Source organism: Trematosphaeria pertusa (genome assembly GCF_010094035.1).
Source record: "Trematosphaeria pertusa strain CBS 122368 unplaced genomic scaffold BU26scaffold_4, whole genome shotgun sequence".
NCBI lineage: Eukaryota > Fungi > Ascomycota > Dothideomycetes > Pleosporales > Trematosphaeriaceae > Trematosphaeria > Trematosphaeria pertusa.
Genome location: NW_022987215.1, coordinates 2,384,681 through 2,403,434, shown reverse-complemented (window position 1 = coordinate 2,403,434; position 18,754 = coordinate 2,384,681). Strand labels below are relative to the sequence as shown.

Sequence of the window (18,754 nt, the reverse complement as noted above, 5' to 3'; positions counted from 1 at the left end):
AGGTGGTGTGTTGGCGTGCTTTCCGCTTCCGGCACCATGTTTGCTTGCGCGGAAACAAAGAATTGTCAGTGGTTAGGCTGCGCGCGTCCGCCACGCAGTGTCTGAGGCTCCATTTTGGATATGTATATTTGGAGGTGCATTCCAAGTATGACTCCACCTCAAAGGCTAACGCATGCGGCGAGCTCTATCAGAACATCAAATGAGGACGGGAGGCCTGCAATTCTTCACCCTAGAATAGCATCTTGAGCGCAACTCGTGCGTTCTAGCTACCCGCTCTCATCACTGTCGTTCCTGTCGCCGCCGTGGGTTCGTATTTTTATGAAGGTCCGGGAAAGAGTGATTTGCGGCCAGGATAGAGGAAGAGAAGGATGACGCGCGACGACGACGACAATAATAGAATGGCTCGCATTCCCGCAACCCTCCCGCCACCTTATACGACGACTGGCACGCGGGCCGCTTCGCTGAGGTACGTACATGACACAAACACGCAAGGGAGCGAGACGCCATTCCATGCAAGATGCTGTATCTGGGATCTACTTCTTTAACACCATCCACGTTACGCAATAGACACAGTAACAAATGCTAACAGCAACCCCAGAACCAATGCCTCCGACTTCAGCACCACGGCCGAAATCCTCGTCGGCCCCGATCGCACGCGCTACCTCATCCACACCTCCCTCCTGACCAAGCAATCTCCTTACTTCCGCGCCGCCCTCACCTCCTCCTTCCTCGAAGCATCTACGCAATCCATCTCCCTCCCGGACATCCACCCAGAAACCTTCACCCTCCTCGTCGAGTGGCTCTACAACGCGACCCTCAAACCACTCCCCTTCAAAGAAGACAAGCCAGCCTATTACACCCTGCTACACTTGTACATCCTCGCGGACCGGCTGTGCTTCGAGGGCCTGCGCAACCACATTGTCGACGCGATATCCGACCTCGCGGAGTCGACGAACTCGGTGCTGACGCCGAGCGATACGCGATTGCTATACGAAGGCGTGCGGGAGGATGCGAAGATACGGGAGCTTGTGCTCGACCTGTTCGCGTTCAAGAAGACGGACAAGCTGATCGATACGCATCCGGATCGCTGGCACGCAGGCTTTCTCCGCGACCTCATCGTGCGGCTAAAGCGGCCCTGCAAGCAGGCCATGCAGCGCCACACCCAGCGTATGTGGCTGCCCAAGAGCTGGGAGTCGACGCGCGCGTGCGACAACTGCCGCGTTATCCTGCCACCGCTACAGGGCGCGATCGCGTGCGACGAATGCTGTTGCGCGTGGTGCATACCGTGTGCCGGGGAGGGCGTTGCGGTGGCGAGTTGGGAGGATGGGCGGCCGTCGATGAGCTACGGCGCGGAGGCGGGGAAGAAGGCGTATGGGGCGCCGAGGAAGTGGGAGAGTTGTAGGCCGTGGAAGGGGAGTCGGTGTATGGTTTATCATGAGCATCGCGAGACGGAGGCGTGTTGGGAGGTGTTTATGGGGAGGTGACTGTATGGTTCTGACGGTGCGGATGCGGATGCGGAGAAGGGCGCGAGGCAAATGAAGAGGAGGTTAGTTTGGTGGGCGGGGTGGCTGTAGGGGAAGGTGCAATGGAGCGGAACAGGGAGAGACCATATATCAGAGTCGTTGTCGTCATTTTGGATTTGGGCGAATGTATCATAGCGCTTCGCGTTTCGGTTGTTTTGGTCTCAGTACGAACTCGCGATTCAGCAAACATCACCTGAGGCTTAGTTTCTGCATGCTATCAGTAGGTGCTGTCTGCACTAGAGTGGACGAATCGAGGGAGACTTGAGACCAACCGCTAATAATGACAAGGTGAGGATGGCAGTTGCCGAGTGCTTGGAATCAGAGTGGAAACACGCTCTTGCGCTATTTCGATACTTGGGTAATACGGTCCTACCCGCTAGACCTCATGTTGGAAACCTCTCCAAATATCTATTTTACACAGCCATTAGACGCCCAAACCTCCAAGAAGTTACTAGAGGACGAGAGATAATACAAAGGAGAAGAGTCTCCAAGAACCATTAGCACCTAACATGGCATCTTACTCAACGAAGCCCTTGACGTCTACAAGAGTGTTAGCATGGGAAGCTAATCTATGGGATGGATGAACTTACTATTCAACCACCTAATGTACTCCTTCTGCTCCTTGTGGTCAATGTAATCGGGGATGAACAGCGCCATACGGGTGTTGATGCCACGCTCCTCAAGGTACTTCTCGAGCAGGATCTGGAGGTCCTCGTCCAAGTTGCTGAATGGAGGGCCAGTGTACAGCGTCCGCCGTTGCCAGTCCTTCTCTGCGGTCGCAGGGTCGGCGAGGTCGGACGACGGGAAGTACCAGAGGTCCTCAATTAAGAAGTCGCCGTCCTGAGCAGTAGCCTCGATCGCAAGGGCACCCTTGCCGGGCCGCTCGATACGGATGGTGGCATGGGCGGGGAAACCTTGCTGCTGGCCTCCCTCATCGTACTCGTCATCCAGCTCCTCGCGGTCCGCCGGCGCAATCTGGTCCTCGGGCGCGACGCGAATATTGCCATCCTGTGTTTTCCCCTGGTTGATTGCGCCCTTAGTGTTGGCTCCGCCGGACTGGGTGTCGCCGATGACATCGTCAACATCGTTGTCGTACATGGCAGAGTCGGTCATCTCTTCACTGGGGGCGTTGCTGTTCAGGTCGGCGGTGGTGAATGTGATGCGGATCTTCTCGTCACCGAAGGTTCGGGTCAGGATGACTTCCTGGTGGCCGGGCTTGTCCTCGATCTGGGAGCCGTTAGCTCTGGGCTTAGAGATCCGGGGACGGAGAGTATTGCAGTACCTCGTAGGGGCTGTTCTCGAGATATTCCTTGATGTTGGCAGAAAGATCCTCGTCCTCCTTCATATCCTCCTCCATGGTGATCTCATTCTGAAGCTTTGCGACGAGCTCCTCTTTGACTGCGGCCGGGTCAGCGAATGCTCCATGACTATCCGTCCATACAATTCGTACCATCTGATTCTTGTCTCCGCACAGCCGAGAGGTGGAAAGAAGCTGCAAGACGGGGAACTGACTGCGCCCACGACGGCTGGAGCGCTGCGACTGGCCTGAATAGGGAGAGTTGCGGGCGGATAGCTTTCGTAGATAGACGTGCGGCAGACCGCGGAGCGGAGCGGGCAAGGTTTCGCAGGGCAAGCATGGCGGATGTGGAAGGGGGTATCTCAATGAAATCGGAAAGTAATCGAAAGGAAGGATTGAGGATGAATAGAGGAGTTGTGATGGGACTTCTCGAAAAGTTTCGATGGTCTGAGCTCCGCTGCCAATGATTTCGTCAGAATCACGTGCATCGCGGCGGAGACTTAAGCTCCGAATAATTTCATGCACAGCTCCGCCGCTATCGGCTTGTGACGACTCTCGGAGCTTTACAGCTTTCTCCTGGGTGACCGCTCCAAGTACTTATACCGGCGCATGGGATTGGAGCTTCTTCTGACTTTGGAGTTTTGTTTTCCAGTCCCTTCCGGCCTGTCCATTTCCCGCGAAGAAGCTCCGAGTCATTCAGTTCACGAGCACCGATTGAAGCACGAGATACCGCGGGAGCTCCGTTCCACGCGTAGAAGTTCGGTTTCTTTCGTGAAGAAAGCCCATAGTGCTCAATCGCCATGGCTGCGACAACAACAGAGAAGAAGAAGAAGGTATTGCGCGCAAGCAGAAACCAGAGTGACGACAGTAACTGAAATGCGATAGCCGAGTGCTCTGCGGTCAATCATAGCGGGCGCAACAGCTGGAGCAGTGGAGATTTGTAACTATCCCTCGAAGTCATGCTTCTAACCATAACTGACTATCACTGCAGCAATAACATACCCCGCCGAATGTACACGATCAAGACCTCTTCCTCCACCGTGAATCCCATTCCTGACCAACATACACAGTCGCGAAGACCAGATCCCAACTCAACCGAAGATTACCAGACGGAAAGAAGCTCCCATGGCCGCCATTCGGCAAGCAATGGTACGCTGGCTGCACAACGCTGATAATCGGGAACTCGCTGAAGGCTGGGATACGTACGCGACCTGCGATCCAATAGCTAGAATCCACCTCTGACACGGACACAGGATTCGTCGCATTCGACATGTACAAAGCGCTCCTCATGGACGCTGAAGGCAGAGTCTCGGGCCCCGCAACCGTAATAGCAGGCTTCGGAGCCGGCGCCACTGAATCACTCCTCGCCGTGACACCCTTCGAGAGCATAAAGACGCAACTCATCGACGACCGTAAATCTGCAAATCCCCGCATGCGAGGCTTCCTCCACGGCTCGAAGATAATAGCGCGGGAGAAGGGCATACGGGGTTTCTTCCAAGGCTTTGTTCCGACAACTGCGCGACAAGCTGCCAATTCTGCGGTGCGCTTCTCCAGCTATACCGCACTAAGGCAGATGGCACAATCGTATGTAGCGCCCGGCGAGAAGCTCGGTGCTGTAAGCACTTTCGGACTAGGCGGGATGGCGGGCATAATAACGGTATACACCACGATGCCCATCGACACAATTAAAACGCGGATGCAGTCGATAGAAGCACGGAGCCTCTACAAGAACAGCTTCCACTGCACCGCTAAGATATTCAAGGAAGAAGGTCTTCTTACGTTCTGGTCTGGTGCGCTCCCACGGCTGGGGCGGCTCATTCTCAGCGGCGGTATTGTGTTTACCATGTAAGTATTTACCCCATTCTGTTCGATGTCCGCGCCATTGCTCACATAATCGCAGGTACGAGAAATCAATGGAGTTCATGGAGAAGATGGATCCGGAGGGTCGATATATATGATGTCGGACTCTCGGTCCTCCGTACTCGTTGGCCGCTCACCATTTTCGAGCCGAACCACTACGTTTTACGAGCCAAGCGGAGCTGAGGCAGGTTACCAAGGGAGCATAATCTAGGGTACGTGGTATTGTAAGATATATCGTAAATCATACAACAGGCTGGAAGAGAAGGAAAGGGGATATCCAACGCTATAACCCCGGGCGATCAATAAGCAAATACCCTGCATAGTTCATATTTGCCTCCGATCTTGAGGACTGCCTTGATTAGATACCGCCCGATTCCAAAGGCTTTTTCCCACCACCAGCTATCTAGCCCTGTACAGGCATTCGTACCAACAGACTATTTTCTCCATCCGCCGTAGCCTTCCTCCTTGCGCACGAAAAAGTCTTACTGATGCATCCCTCCTTCCTGCGACAGCCACTGCAAATCCGAGGGCTCGAATTGCGGGAAGGTAAATGGCGGGATGAACATTTGGTCTTCACCAACTGATGCGCTGCCGAAGAGTTGTTCCCATTCGTTCTATCACGCATGCGTTAGCCTCGTTCACACAAATCAAACTCCTTGCTCGACTCACCCAGTCAATATCATTAATCGCAGCATCCATAGGACTACCACCAATCCCACTGCCGCTTCCGCTCCCTCCGCCCATACCAACCATTGCTGGATTGTTGCTGGTGTCACTACCTCCGCCGGGAGTCATACTCGCAAGGCCTGGCGGTGGGACGGTGGGCGCAAAGCCGCCGAAGCTGTAGGGTGTTTGCGTGGTTGACATGGGTGGTGGTGGTGCGGCGTTGTTAGTGGTCGCCATGTCGAAGGAGCCCCAGTCTACACTGGGAATTGCGCCTAGAGGTCCTTTCATTGGGAGCGAGGTCTGCAGGTAGTGCTGTTGCTGTGGTTGTTGATGCTGAGGATGGGATGAGTAGGATTGCTGTCCTTGCCCGCTGCTACTCATGGTGAAGGTGCTGGTCCCTGATTGCATCGAACTGCTTCGTTCACGCTCCTCCCGGCCTATGGCTTGCTCCTGCTGCTGCGGCTTCTTGCTTGTAGCTAGCTCCCGCGGTCCAGCATGCGGCATATTGGACGGAGCGCGCATACGTCGTATTGTGGCGTACGTTCCAGTCCGCTCAACTAACTCACGCAGCAACATTCTTGCCTTCTCAGAAGGGGGAAGAGCGGCAGGAAGATCGAACGCAAAGTCCATGCATCGCCAAATACGCGCCTCGATCGCCGGGTCTGGGGTAGTCACATACATCTCGTTGAGCAGGAGCAGCGCAGTGTGGTACTGATGCAGAGCGCCCACGTACCACGACCATTGCGCCAAGGCGGGTTGTTGTTCGATGGTCATGCTGTGCTCGAGGATCATGATGCAGCAGGAGATCATGATCTGGCGGAGCCGCTCCGGCATCTTGCGTTTATCGTTTGAGGCGAAGGTGTGCAGAACCATAATGTAGAGTCGAGTGCTTAGAATGCCGTACATTTCCATCGCGACGACGTGCTGCGGGTTACTTTTGCTCATCATGGGAAGGTAGGTCCTCTCCATTGCGGCTTTGAATCCTTGGATCCGGCTGAGAAGCGAGGTTATCGTGACTTTCTTTTCGCCCTTCTCGACTTTTCGCTGCAACTTTGGTCGCTCGATCCACATCAGCCGTATCATTTCGTAGCACTCAAAGCGCATCCGCGTTATGGTCATGTCGGTAAAAGACGTGCTGTCCTTCATCATGTACACACCTATTGAGGCGGCGGCATCGAGGTCCTCATCGTTGACATTGAGAGGGAACCGAGTATCATATTCTTCACGGCGGATCTGGGGCCGTGGTCCGGTTGCCTCGCATGTGCGAATGTCTAAGAAGCAAATCTGGTACCAGATCAGGCGGCGAATGTGGATTTCAATAGGGTCGGTTGAATAGCTGATGGGATCGCGGTGTAGCCCCATGCACTCAGCAAGACGTATGCATGTGCCTGTGAGGGCGGAGTGTGCGCGAGACACTTCGGCGCGGCAGAGAGGAAGCTAGGTGGTTGTGGTGAGCAGGATGTAGTCAGGGGTTGTTATCACGGATTCTCCGGTAAATGCCGGCACGTGGAGAGAGTAGGGAGCTAGGAAGTAGTCTGACACGAAGACAGAGAAAGTACTCTTACCAGATACATGACGAATGCCTGAAGTGTCTCCAGCTTAGTGGTTCGTAGGAAGTTGGCCCGTGCCAATGCGGACTCCGTTCCCTGCCTGAAATTATCGACTAGGCTTTGCTTGTCGACACCAAAATCTTGTTGTACTCTCTCCTCAGACATAGAGACAATCGCGCTCAGAAGCGCCGCGAAAAGCACAGCTTGGAACGATATTCGGGGCTCGATCCCAGCGCCGATATTCCTCCAGAGTGTGTCGTATTGGCGTTCGAACGATGGTCTGTGAACTGTTCGAATTATGGCATGGACCGCTTGCCAGTAATGCGCCAACAGTTTGTCAACAAGGACTTTTGAAGGCAGATATGTCATCATCGAAGTCTTCTCAACGCCCGGGGCGAAGAAGAAACTCGACGAAGGAGCGACATAGTCTGACGAAGGAGACATCCATGAGCCCGGCGACTGGTTTGAAAATGGATTCCGGTCGTCGCTATTGGGCACTTCTTTGAGGGCTTGAGCAAGCTGTATCTTTGTTAGTCTTGCGTCCTTTCTAAAGCGCTTCAGGATACCCCATACCTCTTCAGAAAATCGAGGCCTGACCAGGCCGCCGATCCTCTCAGTGATCCTCAATCTTCCCATTGAGATACCGAGGTCGACAATGTCATCATTCCCCTCATTCTCGTAATACATGGCATCCTCTGTTACGAGATCTGTGGACTCCAGACCCTTTGCATCCTCTTCCTCCTCCTGGTCGCTGTGGCCCGCTTCTTGACCTGGTAACGTAGGCGCTGATGAACTCGGAGAAGATTTCGACTTGGAGCTCTCTCGTCGTCCTCTTGCTACGTCCTCTTCCAAAGTCCTCTCCAGCATGCCCATCTTCTCCTTGACCTCGGCCAGTTTAGCCTGCGCGTCAGGATCTAGTCCCTGCGCGATGAACACACAGAGACGGGAAAACTTAGTACAATTGGTACATGGGTTCTGCTTGTCGCACTTGAGCTTGCGCCGGCGGCACTCCAAGCAGGAGGTGATCAGGCGGTTCCTCCGGCGGATCCGAGGCTGCTCCTTGTGCGCCTTCTTCTCGCCTGTCGTGGCTGGTGAAGCAGCGATTGGGGTCCCCTGGGGCGGAGATGTCGTCGGAAGCAAATCGGACATTTTCCCGAGTGCAGATTCTCGTCGCAGCCACGGCTACGCAGAGCGACGTGTTGGGCGCAATCCTTACGGACGTAGGAGCAGCGAGGAGCAACCCTATTAATAAGTCCGTGGAATGGTCGGTAAGTGGGACTAACGATGAGATATATAGCGTCGGAGGCCCTCACTGCTCTTCCAAATACCCAGCTCAGCACGACGTAGGCTCAGTCCCGATAATGTCGATACAGGTAAGGTGGTGGCGCCGGCAGGCAGCAACGGCTTCCGACTGCGAAGCTGCACAGTTTCCTATAGCTGTACGGTCTTGGTAGTGACGCGGCTGACGTTTGCTACAGATGAGGATCGTCCGATTATTCGTTGATGGCCGTCCGCAGTGATGGTTTTCGGGGTCGTTGGAGTCGTTCTCTCCGCCAAGTATTGTCCGAATTGGGATGGCGATGCGAGCAACGCCTGAGGCTATCGTCGAACTTGGCCCCTTCCTTTGTCAGCGACGCGCAGCTTACCTTATACGTCTCCTTCAGGCCTTTTACCTACCGGCGGCTGTCTTTGCGCTTCTCCCTCGACTCTGGGGAGCGGTCTGGATAGATTGCGCTTGCGGTGCGGTACGCCCGGGCTCGCCGGACAAAGACACCGTCTCCTCTTCATCGTCTCCTCGGGCACGCAGCCTTCTCGCCGTTCCTAGCACAAGGGACGTAGCACCAATATTGTGCCCGAAGCCGCGATAGGCACGGCTTCCCTGAGAGCAACCTTCAAGCAAACTTCACCCGTCGCTGACCGCACCTTCGTAGCGATGATGGTTTGAGCGCCCTTGGATGATCGAACGGTAGACCGCTTGACTGCCAATCAACAGTGTCGCAGCTCTCCGCGTTCGGCGACAATGGATTGCCGCGTCGAACGAATGTGTAGAGCAACAGGACTCGTCAAGGGCTTCGACAGTGCTTGCGCAAGCTGTTGTTTCACGAAGGCATCATGTCCCATCCCAACGCTACCCCACAATCTATCCGATGGCTTCGCTTGACGTCTCTGTATGCATGCGATCTATCGTTCACCAACGCCAAACGAAGACGACTTCTGCCATGTTCTGGCGTTCAAGTCTTCGGCGGGTGTCCAGGATGAACCGTATTCATCGATTGGCGGGGGAAAAGAGATGGGACTAGACGCTGGAACTTGACCTTCACAGCTCAAAGGCACGCAATTCAAGGAAACGCAGGTGTGCTGTGGTACAGTGAAAAGAGCACGCATGCCGCGGCGTGGATGTACGAGCAGCTAAACAGGTGCGATCGTCTCTCAAGTATTACATTCACGCCGTCTTCCCCGTTGCAACGTGCGAGCCGCGCAAGCTCAGGTGTCAAATGATGAGCGGGCCACGTACGGCCATCGAAATTGGCAGATAATTCATCATCATTTCCTCTTCGGGCGTCGTCAGATTGAAATCCCGCTCTCCAAGCTCCGCTCATACTTACGCTTCCGACCGCGGACAGCTGTCACGGATCAAAAGGGCAATCCCACGGTGACAGCCACTGATGATTCCATATCAAACTTACATCTGTCCCCCGAAGGCTTCCGGATCAGATCGGCAAAGAACGCTTCAGGGAGCATCGGTCCGAAAGCATTCGAGGGCTGTAAGGCATAGCAATGGGGGCACATCCGTAATTCCCGACCGTCAGCCGGCTCGCAACCTGGACACTCCGCCCCGAAGGAACTGCGAAGCGTTGAGTCGCATGTTCCGACAGTTCTCCTGGCATCGTCAGCGTATGCCCCACCATGGAGGTGGGGTAGCTCCGGCTGCTCACATCATGCGGAATCTCACGAAACTCCACCACCCCATTTCTGAACTCTCGTCTTATATATTCGTACTTCCAGGCTCCCAATCACTCTATCTTTATCCGTACTTGCAAGAGAACCTCCAACATGTCTGAGCAAGCCACTGAAGTAGCATACCTATCCATAGTTCCCGGCACCGACCTCTCCACCGGCGATAACAAGGACATATGGGAGGCTACGTTAGGTACAATCACCTCCCAACCAGGCTGCAAGTCTTTATTTTGGGGTCGGCAGGTAGAGCACCCGGATGTGGTTCAACTGGTGATTGGTACGTCCTTCCACGCTCTCCTCTGCCACCTACACATCTCATGACAAATCACTATACATTCTCGCTGGATTCCTACTAATAGCGCGCTCCAGACTGGGAAAGTTTCGAGTCTCACAAACAGTTCATGGCCTCCACCGACTACAAACCGTTCCTCGAGCGCGTAAAGCCGCTACTCACCGGTCCGCCCAAGCTCTTCCACGTCAAGCTTCCCCCTCAGATGCCCTTCTCGCAACCCGGCTCCGCGCCTGCAACAGAGTGCCTCTCTATATACTTCGAGCCGGACCACTCCACCTCGGAGTACGACGACAACTTTGCGAAGTTCATTGAGGCGGTGGGCAAGGTTCCGAACGAGACACAGGGTCTGACCGGAGGCTGGGGCATCGAGGAGCAGAAGCACGAGAAGCTCGGCAAGGAGGGAGAAGAAGGCCCAGCGAAATTATTCGGCGCGTTTATTGGCTGGCCGAGCGTCGAGAGCCACATGAAGTTTCGGGAGCATGAGAAGTTCCCCGAGGTTGTCAAATACCTGAGGGATGGGGCAAAGGCGATCGCCGTGCACCATGTGCATTTCCGGAAGTTCTAGACGGTGCCGTCAAACAGCACATCAAGCGATGCCTACGGATACACTACGAAAGGCAATACTTGGTGCCCCTTCGCGAAGAAAAGAGAAGCCAAGTACAAAGGATAGACTTGTTCCCAATCCATCCAGAAACTTCCTCAATCCAATTTGCTACGCAAATATGTTTGCCCTGCCCTGCGAGAGCCTTCATACCCCACCGTCCGCATCTTGATAGCATATCTCCCATCGCTCTCCCAACCCCCTCCAAGTCCAACACCATGAGTCTACCGTGTACATACAAAGACTCCATCCTCTGTAAGACCCCCTCCTTCTCCCCCTCGCCCGCCCACACTTTCCTCTATTACTAACCTTGCCGCCAGCGAACGCAAAAGCACTGTACGGACGACACCGCGACTACGACGTCGTCACCGCCGCGAACAGCGACAACCAGAATAAGCAAACGAACGCCTCTCTCGTCGAATACGTCTCTCCGGGAGATACACGGGCGGAGAGACTTGGCTTCAGAGTCATAAGAGATCAAGTAGCGTCCGGCTGGGATGATGACTTGGCGCTGGAGAGGTTGCTGCACATGCTGAAGCGGGATCTGTACAAGGAGCTGGTGGAGAGGGACTGAGGTGGATGTGATGGGGGTTAACGGCAAGGCAGGGGTTGAGCTTATGGCATGGTACCGTGAGAAGTGAATAGACATGTTGTTTCTGGTTGGTTGGAGGGGTGGAGATATCCAGGCTACCTGGGTAGTCTACTGCCAATCCTGACTTAGGAGACTCCCATATCCGCGGGAAGGCACCCCTTCACTAGCCGTACGTAAGTGGTCCCGAATGGTGGATTGTAAGGCAGACCTTTTGCCGGTGTAATGGCACTATGCATTGACAAGACGCTCAGTAGACTTGTGCAGCAGATAGGCGTATACTTTATCCCTGGGATGAAAAGCCTTTGAATGTAGATCTATACAACTGCAAGAAAGTGGCAATGGCACCGGGCCAAAAGTCCAAAAGAAAAAAAGGGGGAAAAACAACAAGAAGAAACCGCAAACCCCCTACCTCAAGCTCACGTCCACCCGCTCCGCCCGCCCCGCCCCATCCACCACCTCACCTCACCTCACACTCTTCCTAACCTTCCACATACTATGCATCCTCCTCGCCTGCCCATCCGAAAACCCCGTCCAACAACTCGTCGGCGTATAATCTACCACGCGTCAGCCCAGTCCACCAAAAACCCCGCTCCCCCACCTCCCCCCAACAAGATCAAATCACTCACTCATATAATTATGCACCGGATCGCTGCCCTTCCCAGGACACGTACTAACCCTCCCACACCCCAGCCCCTTCGGCCTCAAATGGATCGGCGTATCCTTAACGCGATCACCATGCCCCGTCGTGCACGTCGGATTTACCACGCCCTCCTGGAACGTATGCAGCAAGCCGAGCCAATGCCCAATCTCGTGGATCACGACGCGGCCATTGGACCGCGGCGGCAGGGTGTCCCAGTTGAAGCGGCAGCCGTCGTTGGGGAAGGCTGGGCCCGGGTTGGGCACGGGGAAGGTGCAGTCGCCGGCGACGTTGCCGGGCATGTCCTTCACGATGTACAGATTCAGCGCGTCGTAGCCGCCCTGGCGCAGCTGGGTGCCTAGTCTGCTGATTGGCTCGCCGGCGGTGATGATGGCAAGGTCTTTGCTGAGCGTGTGCGTTGTGCCGGCGTGGGTGAAGTGTAGGCCGCGCTTGGCGAAGGCGGCGTTGATGACGTGCATTTGCTGGGTGATGCTTTCGTCCTGGGTGGGTCCATGATGTTAGCTACGAGTTACTACTTTGACCGACTCCACGGTTTGAGAAGGGGGAGAGATGGGAGGAGAGACAAACCGAAACCCATCCATCTTCTACTTTCTTCCCCGCGGCAATGACGTGGATATATGTTTCGATCTCGACGTCTGCTCTGGGCACGAGTGCGGTCCCGTCCCCTTCCTCAGCTTCTAATTGCTCAGTCAGTTGGAGGAAAGCGTCGTCGGGCTGCTGGCAGTTTTTCAGTTCTCTGGTGCTGTTTCCGCCGAGATGTGTGGTCTGGCGGGGGAACACCATAGCGGAGGATGCGCTTAGAAGCGCGTTGAGAAGAAGGAGGGGTTTCATCTCGGAGTGGTTCGAAGCGAAGGAAAGAGTTCGGTAAGGACAGTGGACTGGACGGTGGAAGGAGTGTGTGTGGATGTGGATGCGCTGCTTGCTTGATGGTCTATCTCCATTGCGTTGAAGGGAGGTTTATATGCTCGCGAGCATTGTAGGGTTCAGGACTGCCACCCGGAGTTGACCTTCTCCTACCCTCCGCTCAATTTCCTCCTCTTCCGCGTACATAGAGTCCGTACAAGGCGACTCGTAGACACCAATACTACTGCTCTGGTGTCCAGGGCCTTGCAATGTCGCCGATGTATGAGCGCCTGGAGGCCTCTGCATTCGAACCGCCATGTCCGTCACATATCAGCGAGAACAGATCCCAAAGCCAACCCGCCCAGCGCACCCAAAGTCCAACAGCCGTCCCCAAGATAGAGCAGTTGTTCCATCGCGAAACAATGCCACAACCTTCAAACAAACTATTTAAGAAAATGTCCGTAGCGTCCGTTCAGGCCCAAGACAGCCTAGTACGTGGATGGTGGCCTGAAAGCTGTGATTACCTTTTTGAGCAGCCTTGCATGATGAGGCTGAACATTAGTGCTATATTTATCTGTTTCTCAATCATAGGGATAGTGGTGTGTAGGCAAGTGATTACCTGAGTCCGAAAGTGCGGAAATGGCTGTTGTCTTTCCCTGGGCCGGTGTTCCCATCTTGATCGGCTCAGCTGGGGAGCGCGGAGAAGGATGTGCGAAGTGTCAAGGTGGAGCTGAGCAACTTTTGACACAGCAAGTTCTGTGATAGTGTAGGGTGTGGCTACGGCCCGGTACTGCGCTGTATCTGCTGGTCAATCTCACTATTAGCAGGACTCGTGAGCTTGAGGGGAGTAACTTACCTCGACCCGTAACACCTCTCCGCCCAAACAACTAACTCTACTCTTCACGTTGCAGAAGCTAATAGGTTACCATTGTCTATACTCTATTCTTTTCCTGTTGTTGCCCATGCCATGCATGCTATGAAAAAGCCTCCTTTTTGCGCCCCCACGAGGGCTGGGCTGGACGAAAAACACTGTACACGTGCGGAGGCACAACACACCTCAGATAAAGAAAGGCTACCTACTACTTTCCCACTTCATATCGTGGATTGCTACCTTGCGATCATATGATCCCGCGCAGGACCGACGCCAATCCACTTCACCTTGACGCCCACGAAGTTCTCGATGAACTCGACGTACTTTCTCGCTTGAACGGGGAGGTCGTAGAAGCTCTTCGCGCCAGTTGTAGGCTTCTTCCAGCCAGGCAAGGTCTCGTAGTGCACGTCGACGTTGGATAGCATCTCGGGATTCGCGGGGAGACCGTCAAGCTTCTGGCCACCATAAGAGTAAGATGTCGCGACCTTGAGCTCATCAAAGTCGTCTAGAACATCGAGTTTCGTGAGATTGATTGCCGTGTAGTCGTTACAAGCGTGTGAGTGCTTGATTACGACAAGATCGAGCCAGCCACAGCGCCGCTTACGTCCGGTGGTAACGCCGACCTCGTGGCCGACTTGCTGGAGCTTCTCGCCTACTTCGTTGAGTTGTTCTGTCGGGAAGGGGCCCCTAAAAGCCGTCAGGTGCGCACGCTGTACGGAGAAAGGAAGCCTTACGATCCGACCCGTGTAGTGTATGCCTTGACCACGCCGATGACCTCCTTGAGTGATCGCCATCCCAGACTCAGACCCGTAAGGACGCCTCCCATACCGGTGTTCGACGAGGTAACAAAGGGGTATGTTCCGTAGTCGACGTCCAGCATTATCGCGTTGGCGCCCTCGACAAGGATCTTTGAGCCCTTCTCTTTCGCGGACGCGAGGAGCGGAACCTGGTCGATCACGTAGTCCTGGAGCTTAACGCGGTATTCCTAAAATGCTCGTATAAGCGGCGCACCGTGTCATTGTGCCGTGTGCTCTTGCCTTGAACTTCGCAATCTCCTCCTCCGGGTCATACTTCAACAGGTCTCCGAACCGTTTCTGGTATCCCATTACCAATCTCCTGAGCTTCTTCTCGAAGATCTCCTCGTCAAAGATGTCGCACATGCGCACACCGCTGCGCGTCATCTTGGTGCTGTACGTTGGGCCTTGTGCAAGTCAGTGCCCTGTTTTCCCGTAGCTCCCGAGAGATTTGACTGACCAATGCCCTTCTTCGTAGTACCTGTCCCCAAAAGCCGTCAGTCTCTCTCCGCTCAACCATATAGATGGACGCCCGACCTATGAAGCTCCCTCCCAACTCCACTTCCTCCAGCCCATCCACCAGCTGATGGATATCAAACACCACATGCGCACGATCAGAGATGAACACCCTGCCCTCAGTCTTCAGCCCCTTCTGATCCAGCGCCTCCAGTTCTTTGAAGAAGCTCGGGATATGCACCACGCAGCCACTCCCAATGACATTCACACAAGCCGGATTGACGAGCCCAGACGGCAGGATGTGGAAATCGTACGTGACGCCGTTCGCGACGATGGTGTGGCCGGCATTGTTACCGCCCTGCGCGCGACAGCAGAGCTGCGACTCGTGGGCAAGGATATCGGCGAGCTTTCCTTTGCCTTCGTCGCCCCACTGGGCGCCGAGGACGACGGTGACGGACATGTTCCGCTGGGAGGGAAGGGAGACGGGAGAACGGGGGAGGAGCAGCAGCGCGGCCGGCAGGCTGTATTTCAATTGCTCATGGAAATGCGGCGACGCGGACTTGGCCGAAAGCGCGCCTTTTTTTTCACCGTCAGCCTTGTGTCCAATTAGAATGTTTTCGCGACGATGGATGTCGCGAGACCGTTGACCGGGTATCGGAGGAGGGTGAGGTATGACACGAAGGGGAGAATTTTTGCACTCACGGTAAGCAGGTGATTTCTAGCTGTCGATGTGGTACGGGGGTACCTTTGAGAAAGCAATTGAGTATGCAAAGGCTGCTATTGAGGACCCAGGACGTTGTTGAGGCGTCAGAGGCAGCGCCTTTCTCCCGACTGCCCCGCGATCTGACTGCCCCGCTACCGAACGCAGCATGCAAGACCGATTTCGCAATGCCGCCCGCAGTAGCCGCGGCAGCCAATCAGGGCGCGGGAAATAGCCCTACATTGGATCTCTGCTCCCATCCATCCTTCCCCCATGGCAGCTGCAATCACACGGCGCCTTGAGACGTTCGACAACAAGTCTTCCTTGAATATGAAATATGAAATATGAAAGTGTTGATGTCCCTGAGGATGCTCACTGCATATGGACCCCTTATGACCATGAAAGATGACTTTCTTTGACCTGTACACTGGAAACCGAACACCGAATCTACCCATGCCACCGCTCTTATATCTCCATCATCACCCTTGATCCCCCCTCTACAGCGCAACCGCCATAACCCCCGCCAACACCGCAGTCCCCACGACCGCCCACCCCATCCTATCCCCCAACCCCAAGCCCGCCGCACCCCCAGGACTCGCAACCGGCGTACTACTACTCCCATTCCCGGGCGTCGCACTCGGGCTCCTCGGCGGCGGGAAGCTCTGCGTCGGCGTCCCCGTCAAATTCTGCACCCTAAAGTAATTCGCGGCAACCGGCTCCAGCAGCCCAGCCGCCGCCACAAACGCACTCGTGTCAAAGAACACCCTGCTCTGCAGGACGTCGGCGAACTGGCTGGGCACGCTGAAGTTCGCGGGCTGCGCGAAGAGCAGGATGGTGTAGGCGTGCGGGGTGTCGCCGACGGGCGGCGAGGGCTGGCGGTACGACGCTTCGCCGGGGGAGGGGATCGAGAGCGTGGTGTTGTCGTTGCTGGAGGAGGAGAGGGTGACGTTGGAGACGAGCCAGTGGAGCAATTGCACTCGCGTCCCGTTCCGCGGAACGTCCATGTCGACCATCATCACTACGGCTTTGCCGGCAGATGTCCATACTGGCGTTGTGATGTTCGGTGGGCTCGCTGTGTCTGTTCGTTCCCGTCGATCAGCTCGATTGCTCTATAGAACACGGTATGGAAAAGGAAGGAAGCTCACCAGGTCGCGGGATCAGCTCGCCAGCCGGAGACACATTATTCGTGCCGAAAGTGAGTGTGAGGTTTGCATTGGCGGTTTCTTGGATAGGAAAGCCAGGCGCGACCACCGCGGTCGCCACACCCAGCAGCGCAAGCAGCGCGACGAAGCTCCAATTGACCATTTTATCGTTTGAGCAATAAGGGGGATGGATAGCAGTGAGCTTCCCAGAGGTGTTGGAGCTGCATTGATATAGCGCGACGTGATATTCTTGACCTGCTGTCACAGCGTTTCAGGCCCGGCTTAGGAAACGTCATCGACTCCGCGCGGAGGGGGGCCTTCGGATCGGCATTCGAGCGAGACCGGAGAGAAGGCCTGGGACGCCGTTTTTCCATCGCATTTCGTGGAGCATGGTGCCTGTCATCGAGAGAAGCAGGTTGCAATGGTGGAGGGAAGTCGTGATGGTCGGATCTGAGTTTCCGAGACACGGATGTTCGTGTTACGCGACCGCCTGCATCTCATCGTCTGATCATCTGATCGCATTACATCACGCACGGCGATGGGAAACCGGCCTACTTCATACCCCCGAAGGTATGGGGCTTCGATAATTGCAGCAAGAAGCTCTTCAGCGAGCAAAGAAAGATCAATTGAAGCTCAATGGCTCTCCAACCCTATACTCCGAAAACGACGATGAGTACTCCGATCACCAACACTCCTATCCGACAATAATACAGCATTGACATAAGAAAAGCTTTTGAAGAAGTCATCTAGCACCCGTCGTCCTCGGTCCGTTACTAGTCTCCTAGGTAGTAACTTCAGCAACCCTCATCTCCTCAATGCTCTCACGTGCGTCGCCCTTCGGCAGATCCCTCCTCACCACATCCTCCTCCTCTACTAACGTCTCGCTATCCGCCCTCCTCCTCTCTACCTTCACCGGTGTGACAACCTGACAAGTCGCCCGTCTATTCGCCTGATCATACAAGTTCGGCGTCGATGGGCTAAGCTGTATCGACCCGCGTTTTGCCAATGAAAGGCGTACCCTTGATGCCCTCCGACTCTTCGGGCTCGACGGCGCCGCCGATATCGTTGTTGTAATCGTATTGATGGGTGTGATGGCCGCCATTTGCTCGGTCGTTGCGTAGTAGTTCGCCGGTGCGGTGTTTCTCCGAGAGAGAAGATGCTGTTTCTTGAGCGTGCCGGCTGGAGAAGCGGAGGGGGAGCGGTTTCTCGGGTCTAGGGGGGACGAGATGACGGTCTGCGTCGTGGGTGTGAAGAGCGCTCCTGGTTGGGGAGGAGGAGGCGGTGATGTGGCCGAAGAATTCGTCGTCGGTCGAGTGTTCGGAGTCGCAATTGGAGCTTTCTTGCCGTCCCGCTTCCATTTCTCCCTCCACCTCCTCAATGTATTCCTAAACCCACCACTCCTCCCAATCGTCCCATCATTCGCAGTCTGTGTTTGCGTTTCCATCGTTCATGCCAACCTCAAACAGGTCTTGCTCAATTCAACCCATTTCGCACGGACAGAAAACCAGCCGTAGTCCCGCCAGCGAAGAGAAAGCGAAAGCGGGCCTACGCCGCATTATCAACGACTTAGGATATCCGCCCCAGGGGATCGTTTAACTCTCGGGGAACTTAGGTTCCTGGGGCGTGGCGCCACGACCCGTTAATGCAGGGGCCCAGGGCCGCTGGGGCCACTCGGTTAAACGCTTCTGGAAGTTTTTGGAGTCTGGGGCGTTCGGTCTGGGTACGTGCATGCCGAAATGGTCTGAGGCGGGCATTGGCAAATGCAGACGCGGGACGTGGGAACAAATTGGTTGGGGCGCTGAAGGCAATCAAGCGGAAAAATGAACAGGCAAGACGCGTGTAGATCGCTAATGAATTCCACAAGTTGCAGCGGTTGATTGGGTGTAGAGAAGAAAAGGCGCAGGAGGAATCCAGCCATTTTTGACAGCAGTTTATTATTCACGGGTGAGGG

At 55.2% G+C, this 18,754-nt stretch overlaps 10 protein-coding genes across 10 annotated transcripts; 3 read left to right on the top strand and 7 right to left on the bottom strand.

The window, feature by feature from the left end:
• Positions 1-398: 398 nt before the first annotated feature.
• Positions 399-1,484, top strand: BU26DRAFT_562308 (uncharacterized protein; the record flags this gene model as incomplete). Its single annotated transcript, XM_033833013.1, has 2 exons — positions 399-466; positions 599-1,484. The coding sequence occupies 2 exons, from the start codon at positions 399-401 to the stop codon at positions 1,482-1,484; spliced, it is 954 nt and encodes a 317-aa protein (XP_033687577.1).
• A 283-nt stretch (positions 1,485-1,767) lies between these two features.
• Positions 1,768-3,171, bottom strand: BU26DRAFT_517172 (mitochondrial glyco protein). The gene is made up of 4 exons (XM_033828512.1): positions 2,974-3,171; positions 2,806-2,921; positions 2,114-2,750; positions 1,768-2,063 (listed from the first exon to the last, which is right to left on the bottom strand). The coding sequence occupies exons 1-4, from the start codon at positions 3,158-3,160 to the stop codon at positions 2,041-2,043; spliced, it is 963 nt and encodes a 320-aa protein (XP_033687576.1). The 5' UTR covers positions 3,161-3,171; the 3' UTR covers positions 1,768-2,040.
• A 188-nt stretch (positions 3,172-3,359) lies between these two features.
• Positions 3,360-5,116, top strand: BU26DRAFT_517171 (tricarboxylate transport protein, mitochondrial precursor). Its single transcript, XM_033828511.1, has 6 exons — positions 3,360-3,653; positions 3,706-3,760; positions 3,812-3,832; positions 3,891-4,022; positions 4,074-4,665; positions 4,721-5,116. The coding sequence occupies exons 1-6, from the start codon at positions 3,621-3,623 to the stop codon at positions 4,776-4,778; spliced, it is 891 nt and encodes a 296-aa protein (XP_033687575.1). The 5' UTR covers positions 3,360-3,620; the 3' UTR covers positions 4,779-5,116.
• Positions 5,027-8,137, bottom strand: BU26DRAFT_259124 (uncharacterized protein). The gene is made up of 4 exons (XM_033821241.1): positions 7,470-8,137; positions 6,912-7,415; positions 5,350-6,783; positions 5,027-5,294 (listed from the first exon to the last, which is right to left on the bottom strand). The coding sequence occupies exons 1-4, from the start codon at positions 8,043-8,045 to the stop codon at positions 5,163-5,165; spliced, it is 2,646 nt and encodes an 881-aa protein (XP_033687574.1). The 5' UTR covers positions 8,046-8,137; the 3' UTR covers positions 5,027-5,162.
• On the bottom strand, positions 8,138-8,959 carry BU26DRAFT_259123 (uncharacterized protein). Its single transcript, XM_033821240.1, has 2 exons — positions 8,574-8,959; positions 8,138-8,514 (listed from the first exon to the last, which is right to left on the bottom strand). The coding sequence occupies exons 1-2, from the start codon at positions 8,682-8,684 to the stop codon at positions 8,230-8,232; spliced, it is 396 nt and encodes a 131-aa protein (XP_033687573.1). The 5' UTR covers positions 8,685-8,959; the 3' UTR covers positions 8,138-8,229.
• A 764-nt stretch (positions 8,960-9,723) lies between these two features.
• Positions 9,724-10,841, top strand: BU26DRAFT_259110 (uncharacterized protein). The gene is made up of 2 exons (XM_033821239.1): positions 9,724-10,131; positions 10,224-10,841. The coding sequence occupies exons 1-2, from the start codon at positions 9,951-9,953 to the stop codon at positions 10,709-10,711; spliced, it is 669 nt and encodes a 222-aa protein (XP_033687572.1). The 5' UTR covers positions 9,724-9,950; the 3' UTR covers positions 10,712-10,841.
• A 987-nt stretch (positions 10,842-11,828) lies between these two features.
• BU26DRAFT_517165 (uncharacterized protein) lies at positions 11,829-12,845 on the bottom strand. Its single transcript, XM_033828509.1, has 2 exons — positions 12,565-12,845; positions 11,829-12,476 (listed from the first exon to the last, which is right to left on the bottom strand). The coding sequence occupies exons 1-2, from the start codon at positions 12,826-12,828 to the stop codon at positions 11,958-11,960; spliced, it is 783 nt and encodes a 260-aa protein (XP_033687571.1). The 5' UTR covers positions 12,829-12,845; the 3' UTR covers positions 11,829-11,957.
• An 886-nt stretch (positions 12,846-13,731) lies between these two features.
• On the bottom strand, positions 13,732-15,681 carry BU26DRAFT_259013 (Adenylosuccinate synthetase). The gene is made up of 6 exons (XM_033821238.1): positions 15,664-15,681; positions 15,043-15,537; positions 14,966-14,986; positions 14,749-14,912; positions 14,446-14,696; positions 13,732-14,398 (listed from the first exon to the last, which is right to left on the bottom strand). Exons 2-6 carry the CDS (start codon positions 15,419-15,421, stop codon positions 13,948-13,950), a joined length of 1,266 nt encoding a protein of 421 aa, XP_033687570.1. The 5' UTR covers positions 15,422-15,537; positions 15,664-15,681; the 3' UTR covers positions 13,732-13,947.
• BU26DRAFT_591032 (PEBP-like protein) lies at positions 15,682-16,966 on the bottom strand (the record flags this gene model as incomplete). Its single annotated transcript, XM_033834788.1, has 2 exons — positions 15,682-16,739; positions 16,807-16,966. 2 exons carry the CDS (start codon positions 16,964-16,966, stop codon positions 16,159-16,161), a joined length of 741 nt encoding a protein of 246 aa, XP_033687569.1. The 3' UTR covers positions 15,682-16,158.
• A 367-nt stretch (positions 16,967-17,333) lies between these two features.
• Positions 17,334-18,693, bottom strand: BU26DRAFT_517162 (uncharacterized protein). Its single transcript, XM_033828508.1, has one exon. The coding sequence runs from the start codon at positions 18,245-18,247 to the stop codon at positions 17,585-17,587; it is 663 nt and encodes a 220-aa protein (XP_033687568.1). The 5' UTR covers positions 18,248-18,693; the 3' UTR covers positions 17,334-17,584.
• Between the last annotated feature and the right edge of the window lie 61 nt (positions 18,694-18,754).